Raw genomic sequence first — 25,609 nt, 5'->3', positions numbered from 1 at the left:
TTAGACTTGCTTTGGAGACTTGGCTGGCCTTGAACTCACAGAGACCCGCCTGCCTCTGCCTCCTGAGTGCTGGGAGGTGTACACTCTTAATCAGTTTTAACCTTATTTTTTGAGAAAGGGTCTTTTGCTGAACTTGGGGCTTAGCATTTCAGCTAGACTGGCTGGCCAGAGACCTTCAAGGAGATCTGTTCTGTCTGCTTTGCCAATACTGGGATTACAGACACAGGCCGCTGCACCTGGCTTTTCTTGAGTGCTGAGAATCCAAGCTCAGACCCTCATGCTGTTATGGTAAACACTTCACTGACTGAGAAATCTCCCAGCACCAAAAGTTGATCAGTTTTGACATGTATAATACATGAAAGCACCATCAGTGTCGTGACAGTAAACATAACCTGTCGTGCTGGCTGGTTTTATATCAACTTGACACAAGCTAGAGTCACCTGAAAGGAGGGAATTACAATTGAGAAAATGCCTTCCTGTGATCTGGCTGTAAGGCATTTTTAAAATTAGTGATTAATGGGGGAGCCCAGCCCACGTGCGTGATGCCATCTGTGAGCTAGTAGTCCTGGGTTCTATAAGAAAGCAGGCTGAGCAAGCCAGTAGGCAGCAACTTCTGTGGCCTTTGCATCAGCTCCTCTGGGCTCCAGCCCTACTTGAGTCCCTGCCCTGACTTCCTTCAGTGGTGGACTGTGCTGTGGAAGAGTAATCCTGATAAGCCCATTCCTCTCCAGATTACTTGTTGGTCAAAGTCACAGCAATGGACAGCCTAACTAGGACACCTGTCATCCCCAGAACTTAGCAGTCTTCTGTGCCCTCTATCTAACCCAGGCAACATTAGTCTGCTTTCTAATATGGCCAAAATATGGTTGCATATTTTAGAGTTATATTCAAGCATGCTTTGGAGATACTATGGGTTTGGTTCCCAACCACTACAATAAAGTAAATATCACAAAAGATAGTCACATGACTTGTATTCCCCTGCATATAAAAGTTATCTTTATACTATAGCATAGCCTATTAAATGTGTAATTGTATTGTATCTAAAAATATATAATATATACACTTTTTAAACTTTTTATTGGTCCTTTGTGAATTTCATGTCATACACCCCAGTCCTCAATGCCACTCATCTCCCTAACCCCTCATACCTGCCCTCTGCCCTTGCAACCTCCCTCCCAAAAGAAAAAAATCTTGTTGTGGGAGCTGTAGTATGTCACAGTGTGTCCCACAATGTACCCTTTTTGCCCATATTTCTTTGCTTGCAAATGTTTATTGTAATGAGTCACTGGTCTGGTTCGAGGCCTCTGGCTTCTACACTGTCACTACTGAAACCTCAGCAGGACTCCTGTCGGATATCCTGTGGTTGCCCTGTACTGTGGAGATCCCAGTTTGGATCTGTAGGATTGGCCCTTTCACATGCCCTAGCAGTTCATCGATGGTGTAGACACCGGGGTGGGCCAACTTAAAGCCCTGGATCCGGGCCTGGCAAGTGTCGGACCTGGTCAGCCGGCCAGCCCTCCTCTACTCTGTTCTCTACCGCTCTCTCTATGTACTCAGCTCTCTCTCACTGTTCCAGATAGCCCATTGAGTGCCCCAGCCAGCAAGCGGCAGAACTAGCTCTACTGCTCACCCCATCCAAACCATCAGGGCTTGCTCTGCCAAGTGCTGCAGCAGGCGGTAAACCAGCCCTAATCTCCCTCCTCCCCCACCCTTCTGCCACCAAGGCCAGCTCTACCCTGCTCTCCCAAGTGTCACAGCTGGTGAGAGACAAAGCTTGCTCTCCCACTTCATGACCCTGAGGCTAACTCTCCGGTCTGCCATAGATGACAAGGGATGAGGGGGATGAAGGCAGCAGAGGTGGGGGAAAGAGGATGTCTTTCCCTCCTCGTGTCACTGTACAGGAGACAAATTTTGGCGCCAGCTCAGGGTGGATCACCTGTGCCCCGCCTCGAGGATTAGTTTTGTTGTGCTGCCCAAGCAAGGCCACTCTCCAGAGTGCTACAGAAAGTGAGGATCAGGGCCAGTGCTCCTACTGTCTTGGCCCTAAGACCAGCTCTCCCACATTCTGCAGGTGGCAGGGCGTGAGGACGGGGGAGGGCATCTCTCCCTTCGCCCATGCAGCTGAATGGCAGACAAGTGGTGGGGGCCAGCTCTCCCATCCTCACTCTCCCCAGCTCAGCTGCTGTGCTATCCAAGTGAGGTGCTGAGTTGAAGGTGACTGGCTGACTAGAGTCTGGCTTGATGTCTGGTACCAAGAATGAGGAAGAGGGAGGAGAACAGTAAGTGGAGGAAGAAGAGAGAGGGACTCATGAGTTGGAGCCTTGCCTGGGCCATATAATAAGATCCTGACCAAAACAAACAAACAGAGAGAGCAACCAGTAATAAACCCTGCTTCATGACTAAGGTTTTTTTTAAAACAAGATTTTTAAAAATTAATTTTTTATTCACTTTACAACCCAGCAGTAGCCCCCGCCCTCCTTCCCTCCCAGTCCCACCCTCCTCTCTCTTCCCCAATCCCTCCTCCTCTATTCCTCAGAAATGGGGAGCCCCCCTACCCACCCACCCCAGCTTATCAAGTTTGAGCTCATCCTCTTCCTCTGTGGTAAAGTAGTCCCACTAGGGAGAAGTGATCAAAAAGCAGGCAAAAGAGTCCATGTCGGAGACATCCCCCACTCCCCTTACTAGAGGGCCCACATGAAGCCTGAGCTGCCAGTGAGTTACATCTGTGTAGGGGCCTAGGTCCAGTCCATGCGTGGTCCTTGGTTGGTGCTTCAGTCTCCACAAGCTCCTCTGGGCCCTGGTTACTTGGCTCTGTTGGTCTTCTTGTGGCGTCCTCTCACTGCTAGGTCCAGTTTCTATAATGTTCCAAATCCCTCATCTCAGCTGTGTTCATAGTAGCTGAAGCAGTAGATTCCATATCAAGAGATCATGTTCTTTGCTTACCTCTTGATTTTAACCCTAAACCTTTGTTAGCCTCCTGAAGAATGGTTCTTTCTGGCAGTGAATCCTTCCCAGAACATGTACAGTTTACATTGCCTAGACCCATTAGATTGGTCTATCTATAGGAGATATGGAAACAACATTGATCTCTTCATATGTCTCTGTCAGAGCTCTTGGGGATCCTCCGTGGGTCTGATTTGTAGCACCACAGAAACTGTGTGATAGTACACACTATAATCCCAGCACTCAGAAAGGACCAGAATATCCTTGATGTCCTGGGTAGCCTTAGTTAATGTCATCTTGACATAGCCTGGAGTTCTTTGAGAGGAAAAGCCTCAACTGAAGATTTGCCTCGATCAGTTTGGTCTGTGGGTGTATCTGTGAGGAACTGTTGTGATTATTAATTGATGAAGACAGGCCCAGCCCACTGAGTGGCACTGTTCCTGTAGTCCTGAGCTGTATAAAAAGCTAGCTAAGCACGAGCTAGAGAGCAGGTCAGCAAGCTGCATTCCTCATAATGAGGTTCCTGGTTGACTTCCTGCCCTTTACTTCCTTTTATGATGGACTGTCACCCGAAAGAATAAGATGAAGTCTTTTTTCCCTTAAGAAGGGACCAGAAGGCCAGATGTGGTGGCGCACACCTTTAATCCCAGCACTCGGGAGGCAGAGGCAGGTGGATTGCTGTGAGTTCGAAGCCAGCCTGGTCTACAAAGTGAGTCCAGGACAGCCAAGGCTATACAGATAAACCCTGTCTCGAGAAAGAAAACAAAAACAAAACAAAACAAAACCACCAAACAACAACAAAAACACAAAACAAAACCAAGAAAGGACCAGAGTGTTTCATCACAACAGAAAGGAAAGTAGAACACTTGACTACGTGGGAAATTCCAGGCCAACTTGGAACACATGGGACCTGTCATGAAATTTCTTTCCAGTAAACAACATTTTAAATGGGTGTTTTGTCATTTAGGCTTTGCTCCATTTAGGACACAAACAAAGTACAACTGGTAAAATTCTTAAGTCTCTAAGGATTTTCAGATTGGGAAATAAACATTGGCTTTAACTTAAAAGGAGCTTTAGCACCTACAGATAGTCATCTCAGGCTTTGAAGCGTTGTAGACAGGCACTGACTTGGCCTTAAAGCTCCAATGAAGTTTGTAAGCAAGCTTTAGTATGGGCATATATTATCTTTTGTCTTAGCTAAGTACCTGCCAGATGAGATAAGGTGTGTATTTCAGTCTTAAAAGAAGCTGGTTGTACCAATTTTACTACAAACAAAGGAAAGCCACAGACAAGAAATGGATCCAATCCAGAAGAGGTGTCCTGTAAATTCAGCCTTGCACAGCTCCAGGACATGAACAAAGTAGAGACAAATTATTTGCAAGACTGTAGTATAAATTGCCTCTTGTTCAGTTTCCAATTGAATTATATTTCTGCCTGAGACATTATGAGCAGTTTTTACTCCACACTTTTCTATAAGCATTCTTAGCAAAGGGAATCAAACAACATGGTATGAGGGCAACATATGTTTACCAAGTGTGTTGTACCCCAGGGACAGAATTGATTTAACAGTCAAAATAAGGAAGAGAGGGAGAGAGTGAGTGAAGCTACATTATGACACTGCAAAATCCAACATCCATTAGAAAATTTTTTAAAAAATCTTTTCTTCCTGCAGGAGTAGATGCCTTCTTTTATAAAGTCTTAAACCTATAGTTTGGAGCAGTTAAACAATATCTATTAGCTGGCAATCTAGGACCTGAATAAGGCTTGATCAATGGCAAGGGAGTTTGATTTCTTTGTCTTGCAATATCTAACACAAAAAATCTCTCAGGGGAGGAGAAGTGAAAGACTGGTCAGGTCGGCACTGAATTGCCAATCGCAATCATCTGCATCAACAGTAGCTTTCTTAGCATGGCTTGAATAAGTCTTAGCATCATCTAGAATTGTGGTCACATATCGGAAGGCAAGTTCCAACATCTGCTTCATAACTTTTGGCTCATATTCTGTAATCCCCATATTCTTCAGGATTTGTGCTATCATCTGTGCATCTTTCACCATGCTCTTGGGAGAAGCTATCTTGCCAGACTCCATGTCTGTTTCAACTAAAGTACGCACTCCAGTGGCCCTCACAGGGCAGAGGTTTACAATGCAGATGCCTGCCGCTCAGTCCCCTGCTGTAAAGGCTACAATTCCTGCAACATCAGCAGTTCAGAATGTTCTCATTAATCCATCATTGATTGGGTCCAAAAGCATTCTTATTATTACTAACATGGTATCACAAAATACAGCCAATGAGTCAGCAAATGACTGTGATAATTTGTAACCTAGCCTTGATGCATATAATGTGTATACTTGGTCTTGAATCCATTGTACTGAAATCGAACAAGCATGTTAGATGTTTTAAAGCTATATTTTAGAAAATGGTATTTAGTAAGTATACTTATTATGCTTTTTGGTTGAAATGTTTAGTTTTAATAGAACTAGTAATGGTTTTTTCATCAACCTTTATGCATAAAAAATAAAATTGTCATTTATTTAAAAAAAAACCTTTTCAAAGAATTGGAAAGAGAAGAGATTTTTTTAAATTTTTTTTATTTTTTATTTTTTATTTTTTTTACTTTGGTGAAGAACATCTATTTAAAAACTTACTGCTAATGCATTTCATATGAAAGACTAAATGCTTTCTTCCCAAGTCAGAGGCTGGCCATTCTTGTCGCATCTAGTCAAGTCATACTGAAAGTTCTAGTCAGTGCAGTCTGGCAATAAAACGAAATAAAGCAATCTAATTATGTTGAGAGATACTAACTTGTGCTTTTGCCCTTCTGATGTGGGCTTCAGGGTCACACTGGTGCTAGAAAATGAGTTGGGAAGCAGTTTTCTTCAGTCTTGTTGGATGAATGACAGCTGGCTTGATTTCTTCCTTAAGCATGTGGTAGGATTTGCCTTTAAACCCATCTGGGTATGGAGTTCTCACTGTGAAAAACCCCTCTCTCTCTCTCTCTCTCTCTCTCTCTCTCTCTCTCTCTCTCTCTCTCTCTCTCTCTCTCTTTGTGACAGGGTTTTTCTTGTATACTTTTGGCTGTCCTGGCCTCTCTTTGTAGACCAGGCTGCCCTTGAACTCAGAGATCAGCCTGCCTCTGCCTCCCCAAATACTGGGATTACAGGTGTGCTTCATTGCACCTGACTGTGAAAAAGGAATGTAAGTAATGTATATTTTTCACATTGTTAGTCAACTTGTCAAATTTATTGGCATAAAATTGTCCCAAGCTTTCTATATTACAGTAGAATTTATAATTATAGCATTTTACTTCTATGTTAATAATTTGTATCTTTTCCCTTATAGTTTGAGTGGCTGAACAGTTATCAATCTACTTTTTACTTCAGTAGTTTTTCTATTATTTCTATTTTCCATTTGTCAATTGTTTCAGACCTCTATTATTTCCTTTACTTACATCTATTTCTTTTCTTGTACATGAATTTTCCTTTGTAAATTTCTTAAGATAGAAGCTATATGAGGCCCTTTTTATTTTATTTTTCTAATATAGGCATTTAATGCTGGAAATCCCTACTGCATACTATTTTTTTATTTTATGTATGTGGATATTTTTCCTGCATATATGTCTATGTACCATGTGTGTCCTGTTGTCTGTAGAGCCAGAAAGAGGATCGGATCCTCTGCAATTGGAGTTATCTACAGTTGTGAGCTGGTGTGTAGTTCTGGGAACCCAAGTAGTGCTCTTACCCTGGAGCCATTTCTCCAGCCTCTTACTAACTACTCTTTTTTTTGGTTTTTGAGACAGGGTCTCTCTGTGTAGCCTTGGCTGTCCTGGACTCGCTTTGTAGACCAGGCTAGCCTTGAAATCACAGCAATCCGCCTGCCTCTGCCTCCCAAGTGCTGGGATTAAAGGTATGTGCCACCACGCCCGGCTTACTAACTACTCCTTACCTGCGTCTATTAAATAATTTCATTCAGTTAAAAATTATTCCTAATTTCCACTTTGTTATTCAGAAGTATTTCCCAAATATACTGGGTTTTGTAAAAATTTTGTCTTAATTTTGTTACTAATTTCTAACCAAATTCTAATGTGGTCAGAAAAATTTGCTGTGTATTACCTGAATCCTTTTGAACATATTGACATTGGTTTTGTAGTCTAGGGCAGAGGTTCTCAACCTTCTTAACACTGCGACCCTTTAATACAGTTCCTCGTGTTGTGGTGTCCCCCAACCATAAAATTATTTTTATTACTACTTCATAACTGTAATTTTTCTACTGTTATGAATTATAATATAAATATCTATGTTTTCCAATGGTCTTTGGGAACCCCTAGGAAAGAATTGTTCAACCTCCAAAGGGGTTATAACGTTGGTCTAGCATATTGTCTATCTTGGTAAAATGTACAAGAAAGTACAAGAGCTTTATAGTAGGAAAATATATATTATTCTTAAAATCTTATAGTATTCTATAAATGTCAATTAGGTCAATTTGTTTCGTAGAGTCATATCATTTTCATTATTCTGCCTTCTTACTGTGTCAGTAATTGAGGGAGGGACATTGAAATTTTTGTGTATATTTCAATATTTTAATAAGTCTTTATAGTTAATAAATCTTTACAGTTCTATCAGTTATTACCTTGTATGTGTATATATATTCACATATGTTTTGATATATATAAGACATTATAAACATATAAAACTTATAAAGATATGGTATTAGAAGACATTAAATCCCTGGAACTGGAGTTACAGGTGTTTGTCAACTACTGTGTGGGTGCTAGGAATTAAATTCAGGTCCTCTGGAAGAGCAGCCAGTGCTCCTAACTGCTGAGACAGCTCTTCAGACCCCAAGATGTTATGTGTATAATGGTGTTATTGTTGTTGTTGTTTTTCGAGACAGGGTCTTTCTGTGTAGCCTTGGCTGTCCTGGACTCACTTTGTAGCCCTGGCTGTCCTGGACTCACTATGTAGACCAGGCTGGCCTTGAACTCACAGAGATCTGCCTGCCTCCTGATTACTGGGATTAATGGCATGAGCCACCACTGCCCAGCTCCAATATATATTTTTTATGTGTGCTACTATGGATTTACCCCAAAGTCTCATGCATGCTAAACAGGCTCTCTACCACTAAGCTATAAACTAAACCCTACATATATATTTAGTATCTATTTTTAGGTTTAAAAATGTTTGGGATATAGGCCTGGTGTGGTGTTTAATACCAGCAGCTTCAATTCTGAGGCAAAGGCAGGTGGAACTATGTAAGTTCAATTCTAGTTTGGTTCATATCATAAGTTCCAGGCCAGTCAGACCTATGTAATAAATCACTGTATCAAAAAAAAAAAATAGTGTGGGTATATCTCCTTTTTTATCTCTTACCATTTTCTTTGTTCTGAAATATATACTAGCTGTATGATTTATATGATCTATACCTGCTATACTTACATATATATGCTTCCTTTTAATTACTGAGATATAGTGTACCTTTTACAAATTATTTATTTTTGTTTTGTTGTTGTTGTTGTTGTTGTTTTTGAGACAGGGTTTCTCTGTGTAGTCCTGGCTATTCTCTATTTTTAATTTTTTATGTATTTACTTAATGTAGATGCATGTTTTCTCTGCATGTATGTACCATGTTCATACTGTGCCAAGGAGGCCAGAAGAGCATGTCAGATTCCCTGTGAGTGGACTTGTCAGCCATCATCATATTGGTGGTAGTAATGACTCAGAGGTCCTCTGGAAGAAAAGCTGGATTTAAATTTCTCACATTCTTGTTTGTTTGTTTGTTTGTTTGTTTGTTTTTCAGGCAAAGTTCTCTTTGCCCAGACCGGACTTGAATTTGTGATTCAGTTTCCTTGGTTTCTCAAGAACCTGGGATTGCAGATGGGTACTGCTATGCTTAGTGTGTTCTCTCTCTCTCTCTCTCTCTCTCTCTCTCTCTCTCTCTCTCTCTCTCTCTTCCCCCCCTCCCCCCTTTGAGGCAAAATCTCATGTAACTCAAGCTAGCTTTGAACTGTTGATTCTGCCTCTGTCCCTTAGACATTAAGATTACAGGAATGTACCACATCTAATTTCATGTGATGCTGGGGGCTGAGCCCAAGGCTTGCTGCATCCTAAACAAGCATTCTACCAACTGAGGTATGTCCTCAGATTTGTTTTTTAATGGTAGTTATTCTGATTAGTATTAGATGATCTTTTTGTTGTTTGTTGTTTTGAGAGTGGGTTTCTCTGTGTAGCCCTGGCTGCCCTCGAACTCACTCTGTAGATCAGGCTGGCCTTGAACTCAAAGAAGTCTTCTTAAAGGTATGTGCTACCATGCCCAGCTAGATTTTTTTTTACTTTGCCTTGCATTTCCTTGATATAGTGAGTGATGTTATTGTTTTACATGAGTGTTGGCCTATTTGTATATCATCTTTGGAGAAATGGCTACTGAATTTCTTTACCTGATTTTTAATCTGACTAATTTTGTGCTTTTTCATTTGTATCCCCTTTGTTGTGATTCACTATGTTTTCAGATTTCTATCTCTGACAAAATCATATTTAGGATCTTTTTGCCTCAGAAATTGCAGCTTTCTCCCTTGGAAGATTTATTTCCGTCTTTTTCATGGTACTTCTTGCTGTTAACACAGGGTCTCACTATGTATATGTAGTGGAGGTTGACCTGGAACTCGCTGTGCAAATCAGGCTCGCCTCAAACTTTGGATGATCCTCTTGCTTCAGCTGAGATGTGCATGTGCCACCGTGCCTAGTAGAGTTTTTTTATTTTGAACGTATAGAATGTGATTGTAATAGCTGTATGAACGTATAGAATGTGATTGTAATAGCTGTATGAACGTATAGAATGGGATTGTAATAGCTGTATGAACGTATAGAATGGGATTGTAATAGCTGTATGAACGTATAGAATGGGATTGTAATAGCTGTATGAACGTATAGAATGGGATTGTAATAGCTGTATGAACGTATAGAATGGGATTGTAATAGCTGTATGAACGTATAGAATGGGATTGTAATAGCTGTATGAACGTATAGAATGGGATTGTAATAGCTGTATGAACGTATAGAATGGGATTGTAATAGCTGTATGAACGTATAGAATGGGATTGTAATAGCTGTATGAACGTATAGAATAGGATTGTAATAGCTATATGAATGTCCTTCTGTTTAGTTCTAGTACAACAGTCCAGTCGTAGTTGACCTTGACTGATGATTCTGTTCCTTGTGGGTCGTTTCTCTGCCTCTTGTGCGTACTTGTTATCTTAATCCGTGTCCTGTCGCTGTGAAGAGACACATGGCCGAAGCAGCTCTTTTTTTAAAAAGCATTCCGTTGGGGCTTGCTTACAATTTCAGAGGTTTAGTTCATTATCGTCTTGGTGGGAAGCATCCAGGCTGGCCTCAAACTCAGAGATCCACTTGCCTCTGCCTCTCAAGTGCTGGCACTAAAGGTGTGTGTTACCATGCCCCATTTAGGGCTTTTGAAACCTCAAAACACAGCCCTAGTGGCACACTTTCTCCAACAAGGCAATGCCTCTTAATTTCAAATATTGTCACTCCCTGGTGACCAAGCATTCAGTCTGTAAGCCTACGGGGGCCATTCTCATTCAAACCACCACACTAGGTAAGCTTTGATAGGTTATCTCTACTTGTTGGAAGCCCACCCCCAACCCCAGTGTCACACAAACCTAGGCATATCTCAGGAAAGGTCTCTAATCTAAGAAAATGCTTCTGTAAGACTGGCCAGGAAGAGAAAGCCAGTAAGTAACCTTCCTCCACAGCTTCTCCTTTGATTCCTGCCTCCAGGTTCCTGCCTTGAGTTCCTGCCCACTGTTCTCTCATTGATGGGTTGACTTTTGAGTTGTAAGATGAAAAATAGACCCTTTCTTCCCCAAATTGCTTTGGTCATGGTGTTTATCACAATAGTAGAAACCCTAACTGAGACAATATCTAACGTTTTGATTTATTTTTTACCTTTTGGCAGGTAAATGTATAGCTGTTACAAATGTCTTTTAGTTGGGGAATCCACCAGGCTCCATTTGAATTCTCCTTCCCTGTGCTATTGTCTAGAAACTTTGAAGGCACTAATGGCTTGCGTTAATAGGGGTTGCTTTTTATATTTCCCATCTTTTAGGGACCACTGTGTTTTCCTTGTTGATGCCAGTGTCCTGAAAACTGTTATTATTTGCTTTTTTTCTTTTTTCTTTTTTTCTTGAGACTGGGTTTCTCTGTATAGCGTTGGCTACCCTGGAACTAGCTCTGTAGACCAAACTGGCCTCAAATTCATAGAGATCCACCTGCCTCTGCCTCCCAAGTGCCTACAGTAAAAGTACATGATACTGCTGCCCCAGCCGTGTGTGTGTGTTGTGTGTGTGTGTGTGTGTGTGTGTGTGTGTGTGTGTGTGTGTACAAATCTTGTCCCTGTTATACCATTTGGTAATGTCAAATGTCCTGCCTACCAGTACTTGCAGCCTGAACCTGTTCTTTTGCTGAGATTATTACGGAAAATGTCTTACTGATCATTTCTCATTTCCATTTGAGAGTCAACTTACATAGGTGGTTAGAAGACAAGCTCCGATTCCCCTCCCGCCCGCCCCTCGTCTACCTGTGAAATCTGTTCTTCTTCCTCTTCCCAAGGGAAGGATCTGTTCCCTGTTCCCAGGGAGATCCTTGTCCCCCCCACCCCATCCACCTTGTTACTTAGCCTCTCTGGATCTGTGGACTGACTGTAGCATAATCGTCTTTTACTTTTCAGCTAATATCCATATATGAGTGAATACATATCATTTTTGTCTTTCTGGGTCAGGGTTACCTCACTCAGGATGATCTTTTCCAGTTCCATCCATTTGCCTACAAATTTCATGTTGTTGTTTTTAATAGCTGAATAAAACTCCATTGTGTAAATGTACTACATTTTCTTTATCCATTTTTTGGTTGAGAAACATCTAGATTGTTTCCAGTTTCTGGCTATTACGAATAAAGCTGCTATGAGCATAGTTGAGCAAGTGTCCTTGGAGTAGGAGGAAGCATCCTTCAGGTGTATGCTCAGAAGTGGTATAGCTGGGTCTTGAAGTAGTCTGATTCACAATTTTGACTTCAAAAGTGATTGTACAAGTTTGCATTCCCACTAGCAATGGAGGAGTGTTCCCCTTTCTTCACATCATCACCAGCATGAGCTGTCACTTTTGGTTTTTTTCCTAGCCATTCTGACAGGTGTAAGATGGAAGCTCAAAGTCATTTTGATTTGCATTTCCCTGATGGCTAGTGACGATGAACATGTCTTTAAGTGCTCCTCAGCCATTTGGGATTGTCTCTTGAAAATTCTCTGTTTAGATCTGTACCATATTTTAAAACTTGTGTTATTTGGTTTGTTGTTGTCTAGTTTCTTGAGTTATTTATATGTTTTAGATATTAGCTCTCTGTCAGATGTGGAATCAGTGAAAATCTTTTCCCACTCTGTGGGTTGCCATTTTGTCCTATTGATGATGTCATTTGCCTTGAAGAAGCTTTGCAGTCTCATGAGGCCCCATTTATTAATTGTTGATCTTAGTGCCTGTGCTATGAGTGTTCTGTTTAGGAAGTTCAGGTTTTATGTTGAGGTCTTTGATCTACTTGAACTTCAGTTTTGTGCAGGGTGGTAAGTATGGGTCTATTTGCATTGTTTTATATACTGACATGGTGTGGAGGAGGGAAAGAGGAAATACTGAGAGAAATGGCAGGAATTGGGAGGAATTTCAGGAGCAGGTGGAAACCTAGTGCAATGGAAATTCCATGAAATCAAAAGTTACCCTAGCAAAAAACTCCTAGTAATGGGGAACACAGAGCCTGAACTGTCCAACCCAGCCACAAAACCTTCAACCTACACTTGGTCCCAGAGTGTGCTGGAGCTAGAGCCTAGCAGAATCTTTATCAAAGAAGCCAGAGAGACTTCATCCAGCAACTGATAGGAGCAGACGCGGAGTCCTGCAGCCAAACATTTGGTGGAACTTGAGGAGTTCTGCTGAGGAGGGGGAGAAAAGAATGGAGGAACCAGAGGAGGCAGGGACACAACACAGAGTCATGGCCCACAGAAATGAATTGATTGGGACTAATGGGGGCTTGCGGAGCTCAGGGAATCTGTAGGGGGCTGAGCTAGGTCCTACATACAGATATGTTATGGCTGGATAGCTTGACGTTCTTGTGGAAATCCTAACAGTAGGAGCAGAGGCTTTTGCCTGCTTGAGGGAACCTTTTCCCCCTACTAGGTTGCCTCATCCAGCCTTCAAGTGATGCTATGTGCCTGGTCTTATTATAGGTTTTATGTCTCTCTTTTTTTGTTTGTTTGGTTTTGGTTATTTGTTTATTTTTCAAGATAGGGTTTCTCTTGTAGTCCTGGGTGTCCTGGATTGCTTTGTAGATCAGGCTGGCCTCGAACTCACAGAGATTTGCCTGCCTCTGCTTCCTGAGTGCTGAGATTATAGGCGTGCTCCACCTTGCCTGGCTGTTATGCTGCTCTTGTTTGATGAACCTGGGAGGCATGCTATTTTCTGAGGGGAGGTGTGAGGAGGGGCTGGGGACAGGAGCAGCTGCGGGTGGGGGAGGGCAGGGGCTGTGGTTGAAATATATGAGACGGGGTGGGGGGGGTGGGGGGGTGGGGGAAGATAAGTTCAGGTCAGCCAGCACAAACACTTTTTGAAGATGCTCTTGGATTGCTAAGCTGATTTTGTGAATCCCAGTTTTGAGGGAATTTCTTGAGTTATTTAAATCAGGAAACTAATTTTAAATAAATGCGTTAGAAAATTTCTAAGTACATTTTATTTCATTTTTAGAATTAAGAAAAGGAAAGAACAACAGCGCTATGCTGAAGAGCAGAGACTTCTAAGAATGAGCTGTCATGAAGAACCTTATTCAGAAGAGAAGATAAGTGATGTTTTAGCCCAGCTACAACTTGAAGAAATAAAAGGAGCCAGAGAAAAACAGCAACAGAGAGAAAAAGAATATGTAAGGTGATTTTAAACGTTCTGCAGTAAATTCTGGCTTAAAAGAGACGTAGTTGAAAAATAGGCTTTCTCAGCCTTCACTTACCAGGAAACTGAGACAGAGGGGAGGACATTCTAGTGGGACTCTAGATGAGAGAAGCATGGGAGAATGGCAAAGTAGAAGGATCCAGAAGGTCCTAGAAACCTACAAGTAGAACATTATGATAGGCAGATTTGGACACGGGTCCCGCTCAAACTAAGGCGCCAGCCAAGGACAATACAGGCCGTAAAACTTTAAACCCCTACCCAGATCTAGCCAATGGTCAGAACACTCTCCACAGTAGAGTGGAGAGTGAGATATGACTTTCTCACATACTCTGGTGCCTCACTTTTGACCATGTCCCCTGGAGGGGGAGACCTGGTGGCACTTAGAGGAAGGACAGCAGGTTACCAAGAAGAGACTTGATACCTTATGAACATATACAGGGGGAGGTAATCCCCCTCAGGAACAGTCATAGGGGAGGAGAATAAGGGGAAAATGGGAGGGAGGGAAGAATGGGAGGATACAAGGGATGGGATAACCATTGAGATGTAACAAGAATAAATTAATAAAAAAAGGAAAAATAAATAAAATAAAAAATAAAAAATAAATGAAAATAGGCTTTCTCATATTCCTTAACAGACTTGGTTTAGCCTGGTGGTGGTGACCCACGCCTTTAATTCCATCACTCAAGAGGCAGAGACAAGTGGAATTTGAGGCCATCCTGGTCTACATAGTGAGTTCTAAGATAGCCAGAGCTACACACAGAAACCCTGTCTCAAAAAAAAAACCAAAAACCAGAGTTGACGGCCATGGTGGCTCATGCCTACAATCCCAGCACTCAGGGAGGCAGAAGCAAGTGGGTGTCTTTGAGTTCAAGGCCAGCCTGGTCTACAGAGTCAGTTCTAGGACAGCCAAAACTACACAGAGAAACACCATCTTGAAAGACCAAAACAGACAAACAAACAGAGAGACACTGTATGTCTTCTCATACTTTTCCTTACTTAGCATGCATACTCCACTATGGTGTTGATTGGCTAGGACTTCTTGGGACTAGTACTGTATTTTCTTAGTGCTATTTTGCACTGCATAGGAAGACAGATACAGAGCAAAGAAAGCTGGCTATAAAACCAGGATTTATGCTTATTATTCTCCTAGTAGTTGATTTACCTGACCATAGTGTATTTTTATAGATATGTAGAAGCTTTACGAGCTCAGGTCCAGGAGAAAATGAAGCTTTATAATATCACTTTACCTCCATTATGCTGTTGTGGTCCTGATTTTTGGGATGCACATCCTGACACCTGTGCCAACAATTGCATCTTCTATAAAAACTACAGAGGTAAGTTTCTTAAGGAAAAGCTGTATCCTGATAGTAATTAAAATTATATGTGTGTGTGTGTGTGTGTGTGTGTGTGTGTGTGTGTGTAGGGATGTGGTGCTTTTTTTTCTTTCCTCCTGTCCATTCCTCAAGAGCCCACTTTAAATGGTACAGCTTCTGACATCTTTCCAGTGTTTCCCTACTTGTTCATTCATATCCATCTTCATATTATGGTGACATTTTGTATATGCTTGTGGTGTGGAAGCCCTTCACTACAACTTTTATTTTTGTTACCATTTCTGTATTCTCTTTTCTTTCCTTACACAGTGTTTGCTCTATTATAAGTACTCAATAAATATTTATTCAGTGGCTAGAATTAATGCCTATGGCCTTTGGGGTAAAGAAGCAGTACTAATAGGAAAAAGAAGTGGGAGTGCTGTATAGAATCTGACTCTATTCATCATGTGCAAACCTTCATTTGCAGCATATAATCGGGCCTTGCATTCAGTCATCAATTCTTCTGATATCTCCGAGGGGAACGCAATTCTTCGAAATGCCATTCGTAATTTTGCTTCTGCACATAGACGGACTGCAAAAAAAGTCTCCAATAAGACTCTGAAATCAGTGCCAGTGACTGGTAGTATTTCCACCTTCATTTAAAATCAACCACAAAAATTAATTAGGAAAGAGTATTAAAGTATATAAGATGTATTATCTGGAAAGAAAGTAATTCTACATAATAACTATGTATAACTAGATATCTGCCTTGGGACTAACGCTGAAAGTTGGCTTCCAAGCTTGTCTCTTCTTTGGTTTCAACCAGTGGAACCTGTTCTTTTTAAAGTAATTATAAAAGTAAGGTTCCTCTAGATTTTTGCTGTCATTTAAAAGTGTCTTTTTAAAAAAAAAAAAAAAAACGTATGTAGTAAATGAGTGCTCTATCTGTATGTACACCTGCAAGCCAAAAGAAGGATTCAGATCCCAGGATAGATGGTTGTGAGCCGCCATAAGGTTGCCAGGAATTGAACTCAGGACCTCTGGAAGAGCAGACAGTGCTTTTGAATCTTAACAGTATTGAACATGTCTGAATGAAGCACAAAGGAATTGGCTTCTGAGCTCTAACGGTTATCTGTGCTGCCATTGGCTTTCCTAGTTTTATATAATAATTACAGATGAGAATTTGAATTTGGTATACATTTTAAAATATTTTCCTACTGTTTCTTTTTCTCTTGGCGGAGGTGATTTTTTTTTTTTTTTTAACTTTTTGAGACGGGCTTCTTTGTGTGGCCTTGCCTGTCCTGGACTCAATTTGTAGACCAAGCTGGCTTTGAACCCACAGAGATTCCTGCCCCCCACCCCGCCTCTGCTTCCCAAGTGCTGAGATCACAGGCATGCGCCGCCGCCCCTGGCTTCCTCCTGTTTTTTTTATTTTTTTAAATTATTGCCTCTTTTCTTATTCAGTGATGTTGGAGGTAGAATTTTTAGATTTCATTTTTATTTTCTTGAAATTTTGTTTATTTTTATTTTATTTATATGAGTGTTTGCCTCAATGTATGTCTGCATCATGTGTGTACATTGCCTCTGGAGACCAGAAGAAGGCATCAGATTCCCAGAGACTAGAGTTACTGATGATTGTCAATGCCATGTAGGTGCAGGGTATTCTTTTTTTTTTTTCCCCCTGGAACTCACTGTATAGTCCAGGCTGTCTTTGAACTCAGAGATCTACCTACCTCTGCCTCCCACATGCTAATGAGTAAATTTCATAAGTTATATATAAGGTTAAAAGGTTAAGTTCTGCCTCATTTCTCTATCTTAAAAAAATCTGCTGAATGGTATACCTGGAGAAATGTGCCATAACTATTATGAATTTGTTACTTTTCACATTATTTTTTTTCTTTTTTAAATTTTTTATTAATTTATTCAGATTACAATTCAATTGTTATCCTATCACTTGTATTCTCCCGTTCCTTCCTCCCGCTTTCACCCTATTCCCCTCCCCTAGGTCTATGACCGAGGGGGACCTCCTCCCCCACTATATGGTCATAGGCTATCAAGTCTCATCTTGGTAGCCTGCTTATTCTTTCTTTGAGTGCCATCAGGCCTCCCCACCAAGGGGAGGTGGTCAAATACGGGGCACCAGAGTTCATGTCAGAGTCAGTCCCTGCTTTCCACATAACTGTGGAGAATGTCCTGACCATTGGGTAGATCAGCATAGGGGTTTGATGTTTACTACTTGTATTGTCCTTGGTTAGTGCAATAGTTTGAACAGATAACCCTGGGCCCTGATCCACCCATCACGATGATCTCACATTATTTCTTGATGCAATATTTGAAATGATTAAAAACAGCACTTGGGGGCTGGAGAGATGGTTCAATGGTTAAGAGCACTGGTCGCTCTTTTAGAGGACCCAGGTTCAATTCCCAGCAACTTCACAGCAGCTCACAACTGTCTGTAACTCTAGGTCCAAGGAATTCAGCACCTTCACACAGACATAAATGCAGTCAAAACACTATTCACATACAGTAAAAACAAAGTAAAGAAAATTTAAAAAACAAAAACTAGCACTTAGGCTATGCCACAAAACAAAGGCCTATACTCCAGCCAGGCTAGTGAAAGAGTCAAAGTTACAAAAACGAGAACATTGACCATGTATTTAACTACATTCGTTAATTATCCAGTTTAATCAGAGTACTTTTGAAGTAAGTATATATTTTATTTGGTCTTAAAGAAGTAAATTTTAATAGTTCTCTCTATATATAATTTACATATTAAAATACAGTGATTTTTTTTTTTAGTACATTCACAACCATCACTAAAAGACTCCGTGACCTATCAGTCAGTATTACCTATGTGTTTGCATACTTAAAAGTAAGATCTGAAACCCAGGCTTGCACACTGTATCTGTAGTAACATTTACTCAGAACAACCTGCATATACGTTGATGGATGGAGGGATTAAAATATATGCACACTTAAAGCAGAAGGGTTTTCAGACTTCAGAAAGTGTTCCTGTCACATATTTCAACACTATGCTACGCTGAAATAAAGCAGTCACAAAAAGGCAAGTGTTACACAGTGCTATTCATGTGAGGTCCAGAAAGTAGTGAGATTTCAGAAACAATAAAATAATGGAGGCCTTGTCATTTAATGGTACAGAGTTTTAGTTTTGCTGGATTAAAATGTCCTAGAAGTGCCAGGCGAGATGGCATATGCCCTTAATTCTAGCTCTCAGCAGGCAGATCTCTGTGAGTTTGAGGCCAGCGTGGTCTACAAAGTGAGTCCAGGACAGCCAAGGCTACACAGAGAAACCCTGTCTTGAAAAACCAATACACACACACACATGTGCACGCGTGCGCATCCTAGAAATCTGCTTCACAGAGTGTGAATATACTTACCTACTGAACTGTACACTTAAAATGTTACAATGCTAAAGTTTAGTTTGTGGAGTATCTGATTCTCCCAGGAGTATCAGATCACCCGGAGCTGGAGTTACAGGCAGTTGTGAGCTGTCTGATGTGGGTGCTGGGAGTTGAACTCTGGTCCTCTGCAAGAGCCGTATGTGCTCTTAACCACTGAACATCCCCTAGTTGATGTGACCTATTAATGTGTAAATTTTTTTAGCCTCAAAAACATTGCAGCATTTTAAACATACAAAAATAGCAGAACACTGAAACTTGTGCTCAGGTATAACTTGCACTGTCAGTGTTTCTTTGCACACATTGAAGAACTGTGCAGTTTGTCTAGTAATTAGTGTATATCTACTGTACATAACTTAAGGGGAAAAAAACCCAAAAGTTCTCATGTTAGCTTCTCTTTTTCAGAGCTGAAGAATGTCAGCAAAATGCTACATCACATAGAAAACCACAAGACATCCTGAAGCCATTGGAAGCCATCACAGTGTCAACAGATGCAGCCTATAGGGCATACCTTGAGCTATAGCCCTTCCAAAAGGCATTTTCCCCATACCAAGCAAGGAGCATCAAGAGTTTGTTTTCTTTGCTTTGTTTACTTTACAAACTATAGAGGATGTCCAGTTTACAGCCAGTAACCATGCTAATGTCACTTCACAAGCCGAAAACAAAATGCCAGAAACATCTTCAAACACCTTGTCATACCAAAGGCAAAATGCAAAGTGAGAAGAACACAGGAGCGTTTTAGGCGCTCCAGACACAGGTGTCCACTTTATGTAAACCAGAGGCTTTGAGGAACGTCAGTGTGGTTGTGGTCATAGTCTAAATTAAACCCAATGAGGACGATAGACACAACTCAAGATGCGTGCATCAGGTGGGCGGTGGTGGCGCATGCCTTTAATCCCAGCACTCGGGAGGTGGAGGCAGGCGGATCGCTGTGAGCTTGAGGACAGCCTGGTCTACAAAGTGAGTCTAGGACAGCCAAGGCTACACAGAGAAATGCTGTCTTCCCCCCCCCCCCCTCCAAAAGCATGGATCATAGTATTCCCTTCTCTATGGTATTTGCAAGGAGAAAGCATTGTTTTTAGCTGATCATGGTGGTACATACCTATAACCCCAGTACTATGGAGGCTGATGCAGGAAAGGAATGTCAGCAGTTTGAGGCCAGCTAAGTTTGATAAAACTGTCTCAAAAATTTTTTTAAATCAAATAAAATAGTTGTTTTTTCTTCTGCTGCTGTTGGCTGTTCCTCATCTTCCTTTTCCTCCTTTTTGTGAACAAATTCAATGGGACCCTTTTTACCATCAAACTTTCCCTTCAACTGGTGCTTGTGATGTCCTTCTCATATTTCTCCCTCTGCTCCACCACCTCACTCTGATGTGTGGCTGCTTTTCTCTGCCACGTAAGCTGTTCAGCATTTCACTCAACTGTTGTGCTTGTTTGTTCGTTTGTTTAGCCACATCTGCAAATAGAGATTCCTAGGATTGTGGCTTTGATCCTGGGTTAAAATTCTGAACAAACAAGAATTTGGAGAGTAGTCTCTGGCGGTAGCCGTGGGCGTCCCTCGGGCCCTCCTGCCAGCTCGCCCACGGTCCTTCCTTCCCAAATGCGGCATGTTTTGTCCAGCTTCACCGTTTCATCAGTTTTAAGTTTTCTTTCCCAGACATTGTCTGCATTTCTTAGAGCATTTAGGAAATCCTGCAATATTGAGAAGGACATCTGGTTTTTCTCTTGTGGTCTTCTCTGTCTGTCTATACAAAGAGCTGTCATAAACCCTTTGTTTCCTGGGGTCACCTTTAGCCATCCTGATGTATTGTTCTCTAGGAAGCACAGCACAATTCAAGGCTTCCTGGCCTCACACTAGCTGCCTCTGTGACAACCAGTTCTTACATGTTTGTTACTAATTTAAAATAAAATATAAAATAATAAAATAAATAAAATTTAAAACTTAACAATAAAACAGAAGGAAGCCATAATAGCAGTTGCTTTTGAGTCTTCCCACTATAAAAATCCCTTTCCAGAGCTGGAGAGATGGCTCAGAGGTTAAGAGCACTGACTGCTCTTCCAGAGGTCCTGAGTTCAATTCCCAGCAACCACATGGTGGCTCACAACCATCTATAATGTGATCTGATGCCCTCTTCTGGCCTGTAGGTGTACATGCCAGCAGAGCACTGTATATATAATAATAAATAAATATACTTTTAAAAAATCCCTTTCAAATCCTAGGTAACCATTAATCTATTTCTTCTATGTGTAAATTAGCCTGTATGTGACTTGTCTTATAAATGGATTGCCCGATATGAGCTCCTTTGTGACTGAACTTTTTCAGTTAGCTTGATGTTGAGACTTCTCTGTGTTGTCAGATTCATTAATGTTAGTACTTTGCATTGTTGAATAGTATTGATAGTAATAATAAAACCATATCTATTCATTCATCAACTGGTAGACATTTGGGTTTTTCTACTTGGTTATTATGAATTCTGCTATGAGCTATTGTTCTCAGGATTCTGTAGGTACATGTTTGCATTTCATTTCGAGGTGTAAAGGAGTAAAATTCCTGAGTTACATGGTAGCTTTGTGTTTAACCTTTTGAGAAACTACAAAGTGTTTTCCAAAGTAGCTGTACCATTTTCATTCCTCAGAATGTGTAAAGGCTCAGTGTTCTTTACCGTCACTTGTCTCTCCGGCAGCTGCCATGTGGTATTGCAGTCGATGGTAATCACTTTCCTCATGAGCCTGTTTGCTGTGTGGTCTGTCTTTTGAAGTTGTTTGTCACTTACTTTGCCAGCCTCATAACTGGGTTGTCTTTTTATTAGAGATCACTCCTAATGTATGCTACATGTGTGTGTGTCCTTTGTCAGCTGTGTCATTTGTATTTTATCCCATCCTGGGGATTATCTTTTCACTTTGGGGGCAGGATTTTGAGACAGGTCCTCACTGTAGTTTCCGGCTGTCCTGGAACTCACTTTGTAGACCGGGCTGGCTTTGAACTCGCAGAGTTCCAAGTGGTTCTGCCTTCCAAGTACTGGGATTAAAGGGTGTAACCCCTGTCTTTTTCTTAATGGTTTCTGAAGCTTGCAGCACACACTTAAATTTGATGAAATCCAATTTATATACTTTGTGGTTTGTGCTTTTGTTATAGTCTGAAATGCTGTCACCTAATCCAAGGGCACAAGTGTTTATCTTGTGTGTTCTGTTATGAGTCTTAAAAGTGCTAGTTTCATGTTTATAGTTACTATCCAGTTTGACTTAATGTGTGTCACACTTCGTTCTTTTACATGTGAATAACTAGTATCCCACTATCACTTGTTAAAGACTACCATTTGCCACGTAGAATTGACTGTAAATGTCAGTTTACTTGTGAAATCTCAATTCTGTTCCATTTATTGATGTGTCTGTCCTTACATATTTTATTTCTGGGATACTTATAACTTTGTAATAAGTTTTGTAGTTGACAAGTGTGACCCCTTCATCTTTCCTCTTTCTTCTTTTAGAGGTAATTTTACTCTTCTGAGCCCTTACATTTTCATATGAGTTTTAAGGTCACTTTTCTACCAAAATCAGCAGCTGAATTCTGATAGGGAGCATACTAAGTTGTTTATTAATTTGGGAATAATTGCCATCTAGCCCATGAACGTGAGATGAGATCTCATATATGTGTGCTTAATTTTATTTGGCTGTGCTTTACATGGACAAAAGCTATACATGAGTTAAAATTGTATCTAAGTATTACTTCTCATGTTACTGTTAATGAAATTGCCTTTTGTTTCTTTTTTTTCTTCTCCCCTTTGAGATGGGGTCTTATGAAGAAACTCATGCAGGCCTCAAGCCCAATATGTAGTCAGGAATGACTTTGAACCTCTGAGGTCATCTCCTATTTCTATTTCTTGAGTGCTGAAATTACAGGCATGTACTGTCACACCCACATCATGCAGTGCTGGGTATCAAACCTGGGCCTTTGTGAGTGCTGAGCAAGCACTAGCAACTGGGCTGCATCTTCAGCCCAGAGTTGTATTACTATTATTTTATTATTATGGGTTTTTTTTGAGACAGGCTTTCTTTGTGTAGCCTTGGCTGTCCTGCACTCACTGCGTAGACCAAGCTGGCGTCAGCCTCAGGGATCCACCTGCCTCTGCCTCCTGAGTGCTGGGATTGAAGGTGTGTGCCACCACCGTCCGGCCAGAGTTTTATTTTTTATTTATTAGTTAGACAGACAGACAGTGGGTACTGTCGCTTATATGTGGAGGTCAGAGGACAACTTCAGAAGTTGTTTTCTTCCTCCTGCTGTGGGATCAAAGGATACGCCTCAGATTGTCAGGCTGCATCACTAAGCACTTTTATCCACTGAGCCATCTCTCCAGTCCCAGCCAAAAATATGTTGGCTCTTGTCATCTTAAAATAGAATCTTACTTCCAACTCAGCTTTTTGTCTCTTTTTCTTGTCTAATTACTTATCCTGTTACAGGTTGGAACATCCTGCATAAAATTGTGCAGTACTTTAGGAGCAAGTACTTTTTAGTCTTTATGGCATTTATCAGGCTTGGTGAGGTTCCCTTTTATTACCAGCTTCTGAGTGTTATTATCCTGGAATTGTTGGGGTTTGCCTAATGCTTTTTCTGCATCGAAGATTATTAGGTGTATTTTTTGGGTTTTGTTTTTGTTTTCTTCTTTTTGATGTTATGCGTTAGCCATATAGACTAAGCCGGCTTCAAACTTATGCTCTTGCTTTTAAAATAAAATCATTTTAATTGTTTTTTTTGTGTTACTGCAACTTTGTTGTCCTAGGATATGTTAATATGTTGTATTGGCTTTTGTTCCTGTGGTCTTTACACAGCTTTTTTCATGTTTTCTGGAAAAGGTGATTTTTTTTTTAATTTAAAAATTTTTTTTTATTTAATTAATTTATTCAGATTACAACTCAGTTGTTATCCCATCACTTGTATCCTCCCATTCCTCCCTCCCTCCCTCTCGCTTTCACCAAATTTCCCTTGCCTAGGTCTAAGACCGAGGGGGACCTCCTCCCCCACTATATAGTCATAGGCTATCAAGTCTGAGACTAGGCTTGAAAAGGTGATTGTATCGGCATGGTCTGGTGCTCTGAATTTGATTGTTAATCATTTTCCCCCCAAGGTCGGCTTGCTGACTTTCATGAGCAGACACTCATGTACCCCAAAATGATGTTTGTAATCCTTGCCTCCAAATTAACCCTGATAGGCTGAATAAATGCTTACACACCTGGGCAAGGCAGAAGCGAGGTAGGTGTGGCCAAAGTTCATGGACTTAGTAGAGAGAAAGATGATGGGAAAGGAGAGAGATGGAGAGACAGGTAGAGAAGAAAGAAGGAGAGCCCAGGAAGGGCGGGAGGAGGAGCTCTGACAACGGTGTGGAGGGAGCGGCCCAGGTGGAAAGCATGTGCAAGTGTTTATGGGGCTATCTGATGGGAAGGAGCCCAGATGGGATGGTTAAGGCAAATGGTATGGGATGTGGGACTGGGAGATAAAGGATAGCTTAGGAAATTAATATCTGCCCTGCCCCAGGTGAAATAAGGCTTATAAAAAAAATCTATCAGGTGTCTGAATCTATTATTATAGTGGGGTAAACAATGCTGCCTCAACTATAGGCTTTTAATAACAAACATTAGCAATTTATATTTACTACAACAGGCAATTTGACTTCTCTAATCTCAATTTAATAGAATAATGACAAAATTGGGCCATGAATATTACTAGAAAACTTGAAGTCTTTTAGTTTCACTCTGTAAATGAAAGTTTCAAGATTGATGTCTTAGTCACTGTTCTATTGCTGTGAGGAGACACCATGACCACAGCAACATTTCATTTGGAGCTGGCTTACAGTTTCAAAGTTTAGTCCCATGTCATCATGGCGGGAAGCATGGCGGCACCCAGGCAGACACGGTGCTGGAGAAGGAGCTGAGAGCTCTACATCTGGATAAGCAGGCAGCAGGAAGAGAGAGGGCCACTGGGCCAGGGTTGAGCATTTGAAACCCCAAAGCCCACTTCACTGACACACTTCCTCCAACAAGGCCACACCTCCTTCCCGACAGCGCCACACCCTGGTGATAAGCATTCAAATCCATGAGCGTGTGGGGCTATTCTTACTCAAACCACCACAAATGAGAATGTTCTTATACTGCAGTTTGGTCGTGTGTTAACAGTGCCCAATGGTTGTATCATTGTGGATTACAGAAGTCTGAGAGAAGTAGCATCCATCAAAGAAACCTGAGTCTCTAAGCTGTCACACATGGTGGCAGTGTGGCGAATTCTAATTGAAATGATAAATATGCTTTGGAAGAAAATCTGGAATCTGAGATTCTTGTTTTGTTCCTAAATTTACAAGACTAGTTTTGTGTCAACTTGACACAAGTTGGAGTCACCAGGGAGGAGGGAGCCTCAATTAAGAAAATATCTCCGTACGATCAGGTTGTAGGCAAGCCTGCAGAACATTTTCTCAATTAGTGATCAGTGTGGGAGGGCCCCATCCAAGGTGGCTGGTGCCCTCTCTGGGCTGGTGGTCCTGATTCTATAACAAAGCAGACTGAACTGAGCAATCTATTAGGACCCCTCCAGGGACTCTGCATCTGCGCTTGCCTCCAGGTTCCTGCCCTACTTGAGTTCCTGTCTTGACTTTCTTTGATGATGAGCTGTGATGTGGAAGTGTACACCAAATAAACCCTTTCCTCCCCAACTTGCTTTTAGTCATGGTGTTTCATTGGAGCAATAGAAATCCTAACTAGGGCAATTGTTAAATCAAAATTTACAGGGTAACTTTTAATCACCTTTTTAGATTAGTAAAGACTTTTAAGAAAGAAGAGCTCTATGGTTGGTTTCCCAAATATGGGTGCTTTTCACACTCTACTTACTATCAGCTAATGACAGTTTTGCCGAAAACCTTATAGAGCTCACTGACTCTTCCCTTTCTTTCTCTCATCCTTCTTC

The 25,609-nt window shown here is 41.2% G+C and overlaps 1 protein-coding gene across 4 annotated transcripts in view; it reads left to right on the top strand.

Moving 5' to 3' along the window:
- Positions 1-25,358, top strand: part of CCDC15 (coiled-coil domain containing 15) — an 80,520-nt gene extending 55,162 nt beyond the window's left edge. For 3 of the 4 annotated variants that reach the window (XM_084782033.1, XM_084782034.1, XM_084782032.1), the window contains 4 exons: positions 13,734-13,910; positions 15,117-15,265; positions 15,729-15,881; positions 19,066-25,358. In XM_084782033.1, coding sequence (XP_084638159.1) covers positions 13,734-13,910; positions 15,117-15,265; positions 15,729-15,881; positions 19,066-19,121 — 535 coding nt within the window. In that variant the 3' untranslated portion in view covers positions 19,122-25,358. Of the gene's footprint in view, positions 1-13,733; positions 13,911-15,116; positions 15,266-15,728; positions 15,882-19,065 lie in introns of those variants that run through there. The other variant, XR_014779337.1, reaches the window with a different exon arrangement.
- Positions 25,359-25,609: the final 251 nt, after the last annotated feature.

This window comes from Acomys minous, assembly GCF_964271855.1.
Source record: "Acomys minous genome assembly, chromosome: 5".
Lineage (NCBI taxonomy): Eukaryota > Metazoa > Chordata > Mammalia > Rodentia > Muridae > Acomys > Acomys minous.
This window is presented reverse-complemented; position numbering and strand designations above follow the sequence as displayed.